Here is a 17077-nt window from a genome sequence, read left to right as displayed (position 1 = left end):
GCAGGTAGTAACTTCTCATCCTTGATAAAATGAAGAGGTGGAAGCTTGCAACAGACTCAAAACCCAAAAGCCAGCTACACCTGGAAAGCACCACTGAGAATCAGTCATTTTCTAAGGGTTCTAAATACTAGCAATAAAGCTGCTCAGCATAGGCAGTTTATAAGCATTAACTAAAAAAAACAGAAAATGAGAAGACACTTAAGCAAGATGTGACCCCAGCCTCCAGCTCAGCAAAGGGAAACCCAAGGGAACAATTTGCAAGTCACCCACCTGGACTCTGCAGTGGTAACAGTGGGAGTAACAGAGCAGATGCACAAGGCTCTGGTGACAGTCTGGGCTACACAGCGAGTTCAAGGCCAGCCTGGGCTACAGGGTGAGACCCTGTCTCAGAGAAAAAAAGGAGAAAGAAAAAAATGAAGAGAGAAGAAGAAAAAGGGGAAGAAGAAGGAGAAGAAGGAAAAAAAACAGAAAAAGAAGAAGAAAGAAAAGGGAAGGAAGAAAAAGAAAAAAGAGCTGGGGACGTAGCTCCGTGTGAAGACCCCTTCTAATTCTCAGTACCGCAAGCTGTCAATCACTCAAAGAAACGCGGCTTGTGTGGAGCCTTTCTGTGCTTCCACCTGTGTTGGGGAGGACATCATGTTGTTATTTAACAGTTTAGACGCCAGCAAATACAGCTGAAGCGTAAGCGGAGTTAGACTGGGCCGGAGTCTCTCAGGTGTCCTGCTATCAACCTGAGGCTCAGGCTTAAGAATAGTAAGATCAGTGATTTTTACCAGGTTGGCAAGAGTCAGTTTCAAACCTTATTTTAAAAATCCTACTTAAGACAGGAATATAAAATAGAGATCTTAGGGGTAAACTCAACAGAAATATACGAAACAACACGAAACCACAAGAATGTTACTGAGAGACATAAAGGAAAACAGGGCTGATTTCCAGGACCTATCCACCCGAGAGTGGGAGGACCCCAAAACGTAGGGGCATCAATGATTCCCATGTGCGCTGTTGACTGGACACTCTATTAACTGTGCCCACATGTCCTGTGGGACTTAAGTCACAGATCTCCATGGGATGACAGTCATCCCCCGATTGAATGTTTAAGCATTTATTTTCAATATAGGTAAATGTATACAGAAATATTAGTGTGTGTGTGCGACACAGCTGCATTCTGCTGCCCAGGCTGGCCATAAATTCCTGGGCACAAGTGACCCTCCTGCCTCAGCCTCCCGAGTAGCTGGGACTATAGGTATTTGATACCATACCCCGCTATTTTAAAATACTTTAACCCTCTTAAGTACTTAAAAACACTTAAGTGGGTTTTAAGAGTGACACACGGCCTTGATTAACAAAGCCCAATCTGCAGGACCCTCAGCTGAGCAGCCTGGTCTGGCCCCAGCTCTTTCCCCACTGTGTCCCTTGGTGTTGCGCCCGTGTCTGGCTGTCGGCTGGGGGTGGGGCGTGAACCACTGACCTGTCCGGTGGGGACGGCAGTCCTGGCTCTCTTCACCCCTCCGTCCTCAGGTCTGTGCGCCCCTCGGTCTGCTCCATGGTCTCTTGGCCAATGTTAAAGTCTCTTTGCACACAGTGGCTCCTTTCCTGCAACACACTCACACTCTCACACTCACACGCGTGCACACACTCGCACACACTCACACGTGCGCATACACACTCACGCCCTTGCCCCCCCTGTGATTTCCGGGCGGCTCCTGTCCTGGGGGTGGGGGGGCCAGGAGGCTGGCGTGTCCCCTCCGGATGCCCCAGGGCCGGGGAGAGGGCAGTGCCCGCCCCAGGTGCCTCTCGCAGCCTCCTCATGCAGAGGAAGCCAGGCCCGCTGTAATCGAGGCGCTTTAAAGTTTCACATTCCGCCTGCAGAGGTGGCCTAGGGCCCTGCAGTCCCCCAGGAGAGAGCGGAGCGAAGACGGAGAGGTCCTGTGTGGCTCCCGCCGCTCCTGATCCCTGCCACGGAGAACAGCGCTGTGGTCCTGCGGCTGTGCTGGTAGGGCGGGCAGGCCCAGGAGCACGCTGGGGCCCTGGCACCCTCTGGCCTAAAGGAGCTCAGCACAGACAGCTCCGCCTTGCTGTTTGTCCCGGGAAACAACTAATGAACAAAACGGCCTTCGGCCTGCGTCGGGCCTGGCCCTGGTGCGGCTGCAGCGGCCCGTCCTGCCGAGGGCCTGGTCCCTGGTACAAACCTTGTCTGTCCTCAGGGAAGGGCAGAGTGTGGAGGTCAGGCCCTGCTCCCAGCTGCTGCTCACGGGGCGCACAGGCCACTGAGGCGGGGAGGACTGGCAGGGTCCCGGGAATGGACCAGGGCGGGCTCAGCACAGGGAAAGACCTCCAGCCCCTTCCTGCACGCAGGGACACACGTCCGTCACGCGGCAAGGAACCCGGCAGGGGACTCCCACGCTTCCCCTTCTGACGACGACGCAGCCACGGTGAAGAAAGAGCTGAGGCCAGACCAGGCTGCAAACATCCAACCCCGAGGAGAAGGCCCGGGCTCGCTTCCCGGAGGCGCTGCTCCCGCTCAGCTGCAGCGGCCCAGACCGCAGAGCGGGGTACAGGACCCGCGCAGCGCCAGTGCGACCCGCGCAGCCTCCTGGAGCTGTCCTTGTGGATGTGCGCACACACGTACATGTATGTGCATATGTGCACATGCGTGTGCGCGTGTCCCACATCTGTGTCATCAGCACCTGCCCTCGCTGCCTCCTCCCCCTCCTCTGTCCGCAGCCCTGTCACATCCTCCCGCCCCTGTGCCTGGGAAGGCTGAACCGGCGGCGTCTCAGTTTTGCGGTGTCCTCTTCTCTTCAAGTGCGGCAAGGTGACTCGGGACCCTGAGGTGGCCATGGGCTCCTCCCGCCCCCGCGTGGGCTCCCTCCCCTCCCCTGCTCTCCTCTTGGGGGAGGTCCGACTCACATGCTGCCAGTGCACACGTCTGACCTTTCCAAGTTCCTTAGGTGACCCTGCGACTGGGTGTGACCAGAGGGAGGACTGGACGCCCTGGGCTTCCTCCTGCGGGCGGCCCGGTCACTTCCCCACTGCCTTCCTGGCCTCTATTCCCAGGACGTCACCCCTGCGAGGAGGCCTCTTCAGCCGCCTCTGCCTGCACCGCGCCTGCACGTCTGGGGCCCTCCAGGCGGGGAAGGGTTAACCCGCCTGCTGTGTGCATTTCTCCTCTCTGCGCTTTCTTCTTCTGCCCGCGGCCCCCTGCCGCGCGCCAGCCTGCGCCTCTGCCGGCGCCATCAATTTTTCAGCGCTTCCCTCATTGCTCATTACAGTCAGGCCCGCGCCCCGCGCCCCGCGCCCCGCGCCCCGCCTCGTCCTGCCGAGCCCCCGGCTCAGCCTGCAGCATGCACCGAGGCTCCCACCATGGTGAGTCACAGGATTAATCCTGGCCAGGCCGGCTTCCCGGGCAGTTCCGCCAGCACGCTCAGGGGCCGGCCTGCAGAAAAGCGTCCAGCCTGGCAGCCAGGGTCGCCCTGCGCTCTGCACCCCGCCCACGGCTGCCCGGCACAGACGGGCATGCTGGGCACAGACCCATGGGCACCAGGGAGCAGTAGAACCGGAGTGCGCAGGAAACCGCGTCTCTTCAGTAAGGATACAGGACCTCACGATGAAGTTATCTTTAGATACCAAAGTGGGTGGTTGTCATAGCAATTTGTGCATTATTAAGAGTTCATCCTGGCAGCTAATCTGATAATGAGGCCGGCTCATTATCCGGTCGAAGCTGGCTGCAGGCTTGGGGTGCAGGGGTCCCTGCTTCAGCCTCCTCTGATCTGTGGGGACAGAGCGGTGGGGGCAGTGGGCTGAGCTCCTGGGACTGTGGCACAGCGATGCCCCTCCCCGGTGTGAGTTGGCTGTGAGCTGCTCGTCCCAGACAGCCAGGCCTGCGGCAGCGAAGCCCGCTCCCGGGGTGCAGGCAGCTGCTGCTTCCCTCAGCACCTGCTTCTCGGGCGCAGTCAGTCCTGAGGCGGGAGGGAAGAAATGAAGACGGGCAGACAGCAGACAGGGAATCGTATCTAAATTCTACTTTCAAGAAGACTGCAGCTTCGGGACCCACGGGAGTCACCCGCGGCGTCTGGGTCCGCACTCCTTGGTTGAGTTTGGGCTCCTTTGCTTGTCGCTCAGATTCCTCAGGATGCCATGGCCGGCTTAGCTGAGAAGCACAGGGCGGGGACCTGAGCCTCCGACAGAGCGCAGGCCGACAGGACCCAGACAGTGCCTGCACTTTGCACCTTGAAGAACAACAGAGCTGAGCCCGAAGCTGTTGCACGGGCGGCTGGGGTGGCCGCCTCCTCCGGCCTCTGCCCTCGGAGGAGCGCAGATGTTTCCGGTCCGGGTCATCTGTGGTCTCCCTTCCCACGCTGTTCCCTCCGAGTGCGCACTGTTCCGTTCCCTGCCTCTTATCCACTCATCCTGAAAGCTCTTCTGGGAGCGGAGCGGGGGACCTGCAAACCTATTCCACCGCGGGAGCCTTAGGCTCCTGCGTCAGCTTCCGGCACCCGAGGCCCTGCCTGTGACAGCCCCTGGGACGGCCCTCAGGGCCAGATGGTGCCTTGTCCGCTGTGACCATGGTTTGACGGCCGCTGTGATATCCCAGGCTCGCTGCAGTTTTGTGAATGCCAGTCAGGGCACGTGGGCAATGCCAGTCAGGGCACGTGGGCCGCTGTCTGGGGCTCAGGTGCTGGGTGACCCTCTCACTCTGTGGTCTGATGTCCTGTGATGTTTAAGCCCATTTGAGGACCTTTGCCATAGCTTTCTTCTCTCTGCTTGGGTTTTTCACAGGTTGTTGCAATGGTCGATCGGGCTCAAGTTCAGATTTCAGGCTGTGCAGGATTTCCATCCTTTTTTGTCTTTTAAAATTAAGCTGCTTCTCCTTTTGCTCACCATATGGCTCAGAGGAGCAGCCGCTGCAGAGGGGAGGAGGAAAGTGGCAGAGCCCGAGCCACGCGGTGCCCTCCATGGGCCTGGCGGCTTCGGCACCTTCCTTAGAGCAGAGTCGGGCTGCGCGGGACCCCGATAGCCTGCCAGGCCCTGCCCTACTGAGCCCCCACTTCCGCAGCCGGGAGGTCTCGTGTTCAGCAGGTTCTCAAAGCAGGGTCCTTGGCATTAGCTCACCGGGACTGGAGATGAGACGGCAGCAGCCCCTCCCCTAAAGGCAAACGCACAGGCTTTCCCATGGCCTTTTCCGTCTGTTTCACTTAATAGAGTTTTTCTTCTCCTTTCCCTTTTAAAAAGTAACACAGTGGTGTGGGGAGGCTGTCTGTGAACAGGGGAACCGCCGCCTGCCCCCGTCTCAGGGACGCCTGTGTCCCGCAGGCCTCGGCGTGTCTGTGTGCGTGCCCCTGGTACGTGCATGTGCAGTCTCTGTGCAGCCACACGTGCAGCGTCCGGCACACCCTGCTCTTCCGGCCTCCTTCTCTATGCAGATGCCCTGGCTGTGGCCCCTGCGGCACTGCCATCGTCCTGAGCTTCCTGCAGCACACACCCCGTGCACATGGGGTAGCACACGCCGTGGTCTCGAGCGAAGCTGCGTCTGCTCCTAACCGGAATCTTTCTCTCCTCAGATTTTAGGAACATGGCCCAGAAAATCTGCAGCAGCCTTTGGGGACAGAGACACAGTCCATATTTTTTAGGTTCACTTTTAGCCATAGGGTAGCCTGTTCCCGTTGGGGGCTCCCAAAGCAGGGATCTCATGGGAGCTACTTACTGGGGGGACCTGGAAGTAGAAGTGGGAGGCAAAATGAGACAGAAGAAAAGGCAGCCATGGAGGGGGTATTATGAGGCTGTCAGCACCATGGGCCAGCGGGGTTAAGCTCCCTGGGCACTGAGGGGAGCAGGTGTAGAGCCCGCCTTTGAGTTACCACCCGGGAAGGTGGGAGCCGGAGAGGCTGCTCGGTGGCAGGAAATGGGGAGCTCATCCCTCTGCACTTCTGCTCTTCCTTAGGGGGCAGAGAAGGCCTCCACCCAAAAGAGGAAGGTACCAGGAGTGGGGTTGGCAGCTGTGTGCTGAGGCAGTGAGGAAAGGGCAGGGTGGTGCCCCACTGGCACCTGCTGCACCGCTGGGGGCCAGTGCCCCAGATTCATGCCCACTCTCAGGAACAGCAGTAGATGCACCCGGCGTGAGGAGCCCGAGGGCAGATCCCATCCCCAGCTCTTTCCTGTGGACTGGTGGCCTGGAAAGGATGGACTCACCAGGCATTTATACTCTATTTCCTCACCTACCTCAGGATGGCTTTGAGGGTTTAATGAGAATTTCTGGTTTGGGAACAGGTCTTCACAGTACCATGTGACCACCAGGGACCACCACGACAGCCACCCCTTCACCTGATGTGTGCGCAGGGGCCTGTCGGGAGCTCACCAGTCTCAGCAGCACCGAACCTCCCTGCCCAAAGTCATGCACGTCACTGTGGTGCACGAACTTAACCTGTTCCTCTATTCTGGAAAAGGCCATGTTTGTGCTTGTCACCCCACGCAGAGTTCACAAACAAAACCAAAATTTTGCCAAACACTTCGTTTGTAAACCAAATTGTTTGTGAGCTGAGGTACCACTGTATTCTCTAAAAACACTGAAAGTCAAATTCAGAGCAGTCTAAATGGCACTAAAATGCCAACGCGAAGAGGAAAAGTGATTCTGGGAAATCTTTCATTGCAGGAGCAGCACGTCCTCCAACCCTGCAGTACCAGGCCCACCATCTTTATTTTTCTGAGCAGCCTGAATTTTGGAGTAAGAAAGAGACTTCAACTGCGTTCGGTTCACTGTTTCACGCACTTTTAGCCTCAGAGCCTATTCTTTAATGAGAGCGGTCCTCAGGCTTGTAAAACAAAAGCAGAGTACTCCTCAGGTGGAATTTGGTGGGGGCCAGGCCCTCCCTTGGGGTCTGCACACCCACCTCCAACAGCTTCACCCCTGGCAGGCCGTGAGGGTGCAGCTTGGCAAACAACTGGTCTGGTTGCTTCATCTTCAGTGGACAAAGGAAGAGACAGTACCCACTGACACACCATGCAGGGCCGCTGTAAATGGGTCCAGGGAATGTAGGCAAAGCACTTTGGGAGGAAGACAGCACCCAGAGGGGGCTCCAGGGCCCTGTCTCAGAGAGGGTGAAGCCGTGGAGACCCAGCCCTCTTTCCCAGAGTTGTACCCAGATTTGTCTTTGACACCCTTTCCCTCCACCCTGAGCCCTCCTCTGAGCCCCGGCCTGGCCCTGTGTGCACGGTCGGTTCCCTGGCCGTCTAGACGGCCTGCCCTGCCTGTGGGCTCTGCTGTCAGCCGCAGAGCCTGACGGGGATTCTGGCTTGCTTTGTGTTCGTTAGTGTTTGTCTGTGGAGTTGGGTGTGCCCATGTTTGCCGCATATGTATTTATAATAGTCATCTCTTCCTGTTGAATTGTTCCCTTAACCAATATGTAATGACCTTCTTTGCCTCCTCTGGTCAGTTTTGGTTCTTTTTTGAGACAGGGTCTGCTATGCAGTTCAGGCTGGCCTTGAGCTCACTTTGTAGCCCAGGCTGGTCTCGAACTCGCAACGATCCTCCTGCCTCAGCCTCCCAAGTGCTGGGATTACAGGCGTGCGCCACCACGCCGGGCCTTCTGATCAGTTTTGGCTTGAAGTCCACTTTGTCTGAAAATTAGAAAGCTCTCCTGCTTGTTATTGGGCTCCTGTTGTGTGCAGTGTGGTTTTCCATCCTTTGGCTCTTAGTCTATGAATTTCTTTTGCATTAAATGTGTTTCTTGCATATATTGCATGTTAGGAGAAAGGGAAAGAAACAGAGGTCCGAGCTCACAGGACAGGTTTACTTCAAGACAAACCTGAACGGAACAGCTGTGGCACAGAGATCAGACCAGCAACTCTCGTGCAGGCCATGGGGTCTTCACGGGGTCCCCAGCATGGAAAAGGCGGCTGTGGAGTTCAGCACAGGGGAGCTGCAGCTCTGCTGGGACAGGCCTAAGGGTGTACAAGGAGTGGGGTGCTGCTTGTCAAGAGCCCGGCTGAGCAATGACGGGGAATTACAGGGTGTGGCTGGGCTTGCTGGGCCTTGCGGGCCGTGAGGATCCATCTGCAGCAGGTGTACAAGCTCAGTAGGGGGAGGGGTTTAACGAGAGCGGCCTCTGCTCAGACCAGGGTGGCCGTGGTCAGATTCCTTCACACCTCCCTCAGGTTTTGTTTTCTGAGTTATTACTGAAAGGTACTGACTTGCTCCTGTTGCTGCTTTAATTTCCTGTTGTTGATCCCCCTTCCGCTCCTTTCTCACCTGCCTGCTGTGTTCATCCCCGTAGCCTTTGGGCACTGGGTTTCCTTGTCTTTTTCTAGGTTACCCCTGAGAGCTGGCTTGGTGCCTTTGCCCTTGAAAGACCTTATTTCCCCATCAACTTGGAGAGATAGTTTTGCAAGATACTTTAGTCTAGGGTGGAAGCTGTTTTCATTTAGGGTTTGAAACACTGTTGTGGTTGATACATTGTGTCAGCTTGGGGAGTCTAGAGCTTTGGCTAAGTGACTCAGCAGTTCTGCCTCTTGGGGTAGAAAGGACCCGCCCTTACCCTTCTGGGATGTTGTTTATTGTGTTAATTTGAGAAGTTTAGAAGGTTAACTATGTGACTCAGCAGGGAGCCAGAGTGCTTACTTTGTATTCAAGAGGCAGGCATGCAGAGGGTGTGGGTGTGGAGGACCACCCCCATCCCCCCAGTGCAGGTAGACTGCATAAAAAAAGGAATTGTGGAAGGACTGGCTGCTGGTTCTTCGGAGGAGCTCCAGTCTTCGCCTTCAGCTCGGTCATCTCCTGGCTTCTGGTGCAGACTGTTGGGCTTCCGTCTGGACTCTTCAGCCTCCTGGTGTTGGCTCTCCGGCCTTCATCGTAGATTCTTCAGCATTCCGTCGCAGACCCATCAGCCTTTTGATACGGACTTGCACGGACACTGCAGCGAGCCCCAGGCCCGGGGCTGGGCTTTTCAATCTCCAGCGTGCAGACACCCTCTGCACGCTTCCTCATCCAACTCTGTAGCTGACCATTGTAAGCCAAACTTGTAATTTCTTGTACATTTGTTTATCTTGTATTATATCTGTTCCTCTAGTAAACCCTGACTGATACAAACGCTTTCCTCCAAGCTCTCCTGGCCTCCAAGGTTTGTGTTGAGAAATCTGCTGAGATTCCAATGGGTTCATCTGGATAAGCATTTTATTGTTTTTGCTCTAAAATCTTTTAACTCAATGTCTCAAGGTTACAAAGCTTAGTAGTAATACTATTAAGTATTTACTTAACAGTAAAGCTGGAAAGATTGGAGAAGAGTAAAATGAAGGAAGGAAAATTTGAGAAATACAGAAAAGGATGATGAGAAGGAGAGAAAAATGAGACAAAGGATTCTATTAAGGAGTAAAAGAAACCTAACAGAATTAGATAGACGTATTGGAAAAGAAAAAGCAGGAGAAAGAGGAAAAAAGAAAAAGCAGAGAGTAAAAGAAAAAAGAATGAAAAAGAATGAAAAAGAAGAAAGAAGAAAAAAAGGAAAACCATACTTAAGCCCCTAAGATCAACAAAGAGGAGAAAAAGAGAAGAGAAATGAGTCTGAGAAGCCTCTCCGTGTCTGTGAGCGGGCCTCTCTCCAGGTCTTCGGTGCTGGAACCCTCCAGGGATCCGTGGACGGGGAGTGAGAGACCCGTCTGTCCCATTGTTCGTGTGACACAGGGCCCTGCCCCGTCCCGCTGGGAGTGGCTGGCCAGCCGTGTCCCCCTAGTGCTCCCACATTCCCTGTCCCACCTGCAGCAGGGGGAGAACTGAGAGGAAGGGAGAAGCTCAGAGCAAGTCCAGGGGTGCAGGCGACAGGGACGGAGGCCTGGCTGGGCAGCCTTGGAGCTGCCCGTGTCCTGCTGGCCCCTCCTCTGGGGCCCTGGCATCCAGCGCTGATGGGGGCTCCCCAGCTGCTCTCTGCCCACCCATAGCCCTGCTGCTGGAAGTCACCCTCCTGCCATCCCTATAAGGCCCACATGCACGCGAGATGGTGTGGTGTCTCTCTCGGTGTCTGGTTTGTGTCTCTCTCTCGGCATGAGGCCCTCCAGGGTCCTGCCTGGGGTCAGGTGAGGCCGTTTTCCTGGGGCCGAGCAGGGACCTGTGTCACTCAGTGACCCGCTGACCCCTCGCATCCAAGGTCCAGATCTTCCCACGTGCGTCACATGCCCACTTGTGGTCACAGACAACAGCCCCATCCTCCTCCCCCAGGGCGACGGGGTCACCTGGAGCAGCGGCCTAGGCCCCCCACTGCTGCCTGTGTGGCTCCTGGTTGGTAAGAAAGGCAGCTGTGACAGTTCAGTAAGATCACTGCTGGCCCAGGCTGACAGTCACATGGCCTGGACAAATCTTCGCATCGGCGATGTCTTCAAGATGCCGGCTGTCGGGGGCCCCAGGGTTGGCAGTGGACATACTTCCTTTGGGCCTGTGCTCGCGGCGGAGCGCTCACTCACAGTGAGCCCTGGGTGCCCGCGCTGCTCCGTTCCTGCCCCTCCCTGGAGCACCAGTTTCGTCTCACCTGTGACCCACAACCTGGACGTGCGTGCGGGCCACTCCTTTCCTGACGCCCGGCACGCGGCTGATGAGCACCGAGCCATGAGGCGCAGAACTGAGCGAGGACAGTGCTGTCACCACCCGCACGGCCAGCAGCGCAGCCCCCAGCCAGCCACGCCCACTGCCTGCCCAGCCCCCCAGCGAGGGCGACCCCCGCAAGGCTGGCCGCCAGTGCAAGGGCTCGCGATGCTGCTTCTCCAGGGGCCGGCAGAGGGGCTCCCGTGGCCTCCGTGTTGGCTCTTCTGCGTTTTTCTCCCCCGAGCCCGGGGTCATTCAGGCGCTTGCTGCAGGGGCAGCTTGGATCCTGAGCAAGGGAGACCACGGACAGCCGCCCACCTCGAGGGGCAGAGTGGACAGGAAGGGAGAGAGGGGCAGGGTGGTGCAGCCCGGACTGTGCTGCACAGAGTGATCCCCGGATTCGTGCGCCCCCCTCGTGCTCCTCTCTGACATCAGGACAGACATAGCACAGGGTGCTGGGGACCCCGCTGACACAGGGAGGCCTGTGCTTGGCGGGGCGCAGCCTCGATCTCCTCAGAGGCCGTGGTCCTGTGGGTTCTTTCCATGGCACTGCTCAGATGTAGAAGGGTGGTGTTTTCGGTTTTGGTTTTGAAACAGGGTCTTGTTTTGTAGTCTAGGCCAGCCTGAGCTCGCTCTGTACCCAGGCTGGTCTTGAACTCACGATCCTCCTGCCTCCACACGGCGTGCTGGGCTTGCAGGTGTGCACAGAGGGCCTGGGGAAGGGAGACAGTTTAGAATGTGTTTACACTTCAGCCCCTTAGTGTTACCACAGTGACTGCCCTGTTCGGAGGATGCGGGGTGGAGACCACCTCACGTCTGTCTGGCGGGTTGGGATGAATGTGCACTGCGGGGTCAGACTGGGTCCCCCCCCCCCCCCCCGTCACCTCTCTGCTGTGGCTCCTTCACCCCCAAACCAGGGCTGCCGGCACTGGCCAGGCACAGAGGGACTGGCAGGAAAGGCCCTGGTCGTCTTCCTCACCCCTCCCACCCCCTTCAGGGTACCAGGAGCTCTACCCTGCAGGCCGGCCAACCCCGCGGGCCAGTGTGATGATGCCCCTGTCGCCCGCCCTGGAGCGACTGTGACTCTGGGCTCCGCGGTGGCTGGTGCGGGGTCCTGCCTTCACCCGTGTACTTCCAGTGATTCAGCCGAGGGTTCGGAGCTCCCACGTGGGTTTTCAGGCGTGGCAGGGCTGAGGTCTGCGGGTGAGCACTGGGGCGGCACAGTGAACCGGCGCACTCGTCGTTTGAGAGAGAACACGACTGAACGTGGCCGTCCGCTCGGGCCAGGCTGGGAAGCACGTGCAGAGAGGCCACGGTCCTCTTGGCTCTGGGGCCAGATCTGCAGGCAGGGGAAAGTGCAGGGCTCAGCTAGGAGATGGCTGGGACCCTCGTCCTTTCTCCTCACGCGGGCTGCCTGCTCTGGACGCGGATGCTGTCTGCGCCCAACCTCCGCATGGAGATGCCCGAGTAATGAGTGGATCTCAGCGCCTCCCGCTGGTCCTGGACAGACCCGAGACTGAGCGTGCGGAGCTTTGCTGGGGTGGAGCAAAACTCGGGGTGCTTAGTGGTCAGGAGTCATGTGGTGCCTGACATCCAAAGGCAGTCTCAAAGCGAGTTTTGAAAACTGTATGAAAACTCACCCTTGTTTCAGGTGGCTTGGCTACTTCCAGGTGCCCCGCCCTCCCAGAGCTAGGAAGGGTAGTGATTCTCCCCCAAAAGTATGGGGTGCTTGCCTGTCAAATCGGCTGGTACTTGGCAGAATGTGGGGTGACCAGGGGTAGGCGAGGTTGCACTTGCTCTAAAATCCTGTCATGCTCAAAACAGGTTTTTTTTTTTTTTTTTGCTGTGTTTCATAGTAAGAATAACTTTTCCTAAGCTGGATTCGTACACACACACACACACACACACACACACACACACACACGCAGGCGCACTTTTGCATGTCCAGCATGAAGTTTGGTGCCTGTCTGGTCTGAGGTCCTGGGAAGCAGATCGTGAGACAGGACTCAGATGTGGGAGGTGAAGCTGGGAGAGACAGCAGAGGCGCTGGGGTGGGGCCGGTTGTGGTGCGCAGCTGTCCAACCTCACAGGACACGGGGACACTGTTCGGCAGACACAGCCGCCCAGAGCGCCGGGACTCACCTGGTGTTCACGTCCTCCCCGTGAATGGGGTGTGAGCCGTGTGTGTCTAGCAAATCCTGGCTTCTGTGTGGGGAGTCTCCGGGGGCCCTTGTCACCCCCACTTGCTGGCCCAATGCGCTGTCCCTGTACCACTGGCCGGTGAGTCCAGCCTCACCCTGCTGGATCCTGCGGAGCAAAGAGAAACTGTCTCGGACTGTGTGTAAAATATATACCAGAGCTAAAGTGTATAAGTGACAAGGCTTCCTCTTTAAACATAATTTTTACCAGAACATTAAGAAAGGGCAAGGGCTCACAGGCTGTGTTAGACATGGACCTTGAACCGCGGGTGCTCATGACCCATGAGAAGTGACCGACTTCCTGAGTGTTTAAATCGCTGATTGCTGGGAAATTAATGCAGAGGGACTTTTTTGTCTTGATCATCAGACTTAGCCGTTCCCACCTTGACCTCTTTTTTTTTTTTTTCCGGTACTGGGAATCGAACACAGGACCTTGCTCTTGCCAGGCAGGAGCTGTGCCACTGAGCTAAATCCCCAGCCCCTCACCTTGACCTCTTTCTCCTGGTCGCCGCCGCAGACCAGGAGGACTGTCGACACGGCCCCTGACGGGTCTATGCGTGGCGGGGTTCTCCTGCCCAGGGCGTCCCCGACCCGCCGGCCATGGGACCACCGCCTTGAGGAGACGCTGCGATGCCACGGCTGCAGCCCCGGTGACCCCCCGAGAGAGCCGGAGGCAGACGCTGCTCGGTCCCCAGCCATAAGCCCTGTCGGGTAAGAGCCCTCGGGTGCTCAGCGGCTCTGCGCGTGGTCACAGGGGTAAAGCCTCGCAGAGCGACTGCTGACTGAAGCTGCGTGCTGTCCCTCAGTGCTCCTCTGCGGGGCAGCACGCTGGGTCTTAAGGCCCCTCCCCATCTCCCCGGGAAGGCTGCTCCTGGGTGCTCGGCTCCCCTCCCTGCCGTGGGAAAGGCAGCTCCCGTGGCCAGAGGAGGGTGCTGCAGGAGACGCGGGTGCAGGCAGATGGACGTCGGACCTGGGTCCCGACAGTGAGGGTGAGGGGACACTTGGGCACTGAGGCCCTGCCCAGACGCCTCCTGAGGCACTTACGGGCTTAGGTCTGGTCTTCCAGGACCCTGACTCTGGAGGAAGGGAAGGTAGGGCCCCGCCTCCATGCCCTGCTGTCTGCGTCGCTCTTTTACTAGGGTCTGAATTTCTTGGGCCAGCAGGGCTCTGCCGACCCTCTGTGACATGGGCTCAGGGGCTCTCTTGGATGTAGCCCAAGCTCCTCTGTGGGTCCCTGTGAGGATTCTTGAGGCACCGATACCTGCCCCAGCTCCCGTCACCTGGTGGGCAGCCCAGCCAGGGCACAGGAGGGGCAGGCCCGGTCTGCCGCTGTTTGGACAGTGGGGTGCGGCTCCTCCCCAAGCACAGGCCATGCCCGGGTGCACACAGGGAGCTCCTGGGCTCCAGACTCCCCGTCTCGCAGCACTCAGCTCTTTCCCTGAGGCCAAAGTTCTCACATGGCTCTGAGAGGGGAGCAGCCCCAGTGGGGGACTGGTGCTTGTGTCCCGCGTGGCCTTCCTGCTGGGAGCACAGCCATGTCCCGTGTCTGGCATGGGGCACTGGGACAGGCCTCGCCCAGTGCCTGCACATGAAGACGGCGTGCGGTGCCTGACATGGGCCCCTCTTCCTTGGTGCCAAAGTGGAGCTGCACCAGGCTGGAGGCCCAAGGACAGGGTTTAACCGGAACCTGGGCTCAGGATGGAGAGGAGGGTGCTTGTGTCCCAGGCGCGGCGCAGAGGAATCCACACAAAGGTGGAACAGGATCCACACCGGCATCTTCGGCAGACGGCGAGTGGGGAGACGGAGTCCCTGGGTGTCCCTGGGCCGGGCGTGGCCCGTCCTTGGCAGGGACCGGGCGCCCTCCCAGTGGAGACTCCCTCCCCGCAGTGGCCGGGCCCCGCTTGCCTTTTCTGAGCAGTGTGGCTGACTTGGGGCTCCCCACGGGCCCCTCCTTTTCCAGCCATTTCCTTCTGTATCCACTACAAAGGTCAGAAAACACACCAACAAGCAGGACCCATAATCCCCAGCCTGACTCGGGTGCAGGGTGGCGGGGGAAGCCGCTCGATGAAATGAAAGAGAATTTGAAATTCCGGAGGCACAGCGCAGCGTGGGGTCCGATCAAAGCCCTGCGCTGCCGGCTGTGTGGTGGGACGGAGGGAGGTGGGGCCCTGCTCGCCCCCTTCTCCCGCCTCCTCCTCCTCCCTGTCTCCCGATGGTGACGGGGTCCAGCAGTCTGGAGGTGGGGGAGAAGGCACAGGCAGCCCACATGGCCAGGCCCATGGCTGTGTCCCAGACCCCATCCACAGGAGAGGAGCGGGGCCTGTCGTGAGAACCGGGGAAAGGCGACCCAGGGCTGCAACATTGCAGATCCGCCTGGCTTTTTCTGACCGGACTTGGAAAACGCTGGAAATAAAAGCCAGTCCATCTGCAGAGAGCAGAGCCAGCGTTAACGCCTGTCCTCTCGGGGCCCCGGCCGATGCTGACCACCCTGGCCCTTCTGAAGGGCAACCGGGTGCGTTATATGCTCCACCGTCTGTCCCCCTCTGTCCTCGGGGCCACAGACACCGTCTGAGTCCACACAGAGCCGGCGCTCCTCATTGTCCGTGTGGGACCTCACTTGCCCAGCTGTAGAACAACTGCTCAGACATTTCGGAGGAGGCTTTTCTCTTCAGCTCAACATCTGTTCTGTTCACAGTCCTCATATGACATGGGATTCTCCCAAAGATCTGACTAGGTCCTGAGAGGGAACAGCGTCCTGGTGTATGGACAGAGGCTCCCGGCTGTGGGAGACCCCACATGGGCACGTGTGTGTGGGTGTTTGGCTGTTGAGGGCTTGTCATTCACGCAGTGCACCGTGGGCACATGTAGGAGACATGCGTGTGCTGCGTGTGCATGGAGAGAGAAGGCAACATGCCTATGTCTGTGTACATGGCTGTGTGTGTGTGTGTGTGAATACATGTGATTCCTTTTCTGCTTATTCCCCCAAGGAGTTTAGAGGTGGCCTCCTCAAAGAAAAGAGAACAGACATGAATCCTTAAATAATAGGTACAGGAGAAATAAGGGAAGAACGCACAAATAGGTACTTTAAAGTTTGAACACGTCACCACACGTGAGAAATTTTGCTGTTACCTAGAGTTACAGCAAGAGCGGGGGTTGCTGCTTTGTCCTGCTTTGTGGGGGCTGTTTGCCGTCAGTAACGACCTCCCAGTTGCAGTGGACAGAGGGACAGTAACCGGATCCTCGGGATGAGGAAGATTTGCACGTTTTGGACCTAGCTGCCTACAGCACGTTGGGTTGTCTTTCCCCGACCTGCTTTTCCCGTCTTTATTTACTCAGCGATCGTAACAAAGATGCGTCCTTTTTGTCAGCCACTTTCCATGCTGCTGATGTAGTAATGATCTGTGCGGCAGAGACATTCCTCTTCCACAGACCAAGGCCCCAGAGCGGTTAAGAGGGACTCGCCCCGGGTTGGAATATGCAGTGGATCTACCCATTCTTTACGGATGGACACTGGAGCTGTTTGCACTTCGAGGCTTTTTGTAAAGTTCCTGTGAACATTCTTGTGCTGGTCTTTCTGTGCGTGTGTGTTTCCTTTCTTCTGAGTAAGTCCCGGGCTGGTCTCAGAATTAGGTGTTAATTAGACACACCATACGGTTTCTATGAGCGTTTACCAGTCCACGCTGCTGCAGTGGTGATGGTGACTGATGGAGGGCTCCAGTTCCTCTTTCCCATCTTAGTTTTTCTTCTTGCTGGGACAAAACACGTGACGCCCACAAGGTAAAGAAGGGAAGGGTTATTTGGTCCACAGTGTTAGAGGTGTCGGTCCGCAGTCAGCCGGCTCTTAGGCAGGGCGGTCTGGCAGAGGAGAAACAGGCTGCGGCAGGGCAGGCGGGAGAGAGGGCAATCCAGGTCGGAGGGAGGCTGTGTGCTGGTACCTCAGTTCAGGGACTTAATTTGCTCCGTTTCTGGGGACAATGACTGTGCTGAGTTCCTGTGGGGAAGATGGCCGAGGTCATCTTCGTCACCCAATGTGGATTTCAAGAACCGAAGCAAAATTTTGCCTAATGCTTCTGTTTTGTAGCTGAATTGTTCACGAACAGAAGTATTTGTGAACTGACTTATTACTGTACATATCATATAAACCCTTCTAGGCCACACCCACAGGGACCACCTCCTCCACCAGGCTTCACCTCCCAGGGTCACACCCAGCTGCAAACCCACCAGTGGACTCACCCAGCCCCACACACCCGTGACCCAGCCCCACACACCCGTGACCCAGCCCCACGCACCCGTGACCCAGCCCCACACACACGTG

The 17077-nt window shown here is 57.5% G+C and overlaps 1 protein-coding gene across 2 annotated transcripts in view; it reads left to right on the top strand.

The window, feature by feature from the left end:
* The first annotated feature begins 505 nt into the window (after nt 1-505).
* Nucleotides 506-17077, top strand: part of LOC102009615 (translation initiation factor IF-2-like) — a 26907-nt gene continuing 10335 nt past the window's right edge. The window contains exons 1-2 of one of the 2 annotated variants that reach the window (XM_013513409.1): nt 506-2815; nt 3058-3366. In XM_013513409.1, the coding sequence (XP_013368863.1) occupies nt 2650-2815; nt 3058-3366 (475 nt within the window). In that variant the 5' untranslated portion in view covers nt 506-2649. The other variant, XR_001233708.1, reaches the window with a different exon arrangement.

Source organism: Chinchilla lanigera, unplaced genomic scaffold (assembly GCF_000276665.1).
Source record: "Chinchilla lanigera isolate Chin_1 unplaced genomic scaffold, ChiLan1.0 scaffold00019, whole genome shotgun sequence".
Classification (NCBI taxonomy): Eukaryota; Metazoa; Chordata; class Mammalia; order Rodentia; family Chinchillidae; genus Chinchilla; species Chinchilla lanigera.
This window is presented reverse-complemented; position numbering and strand designations above follow the sequence as displayed.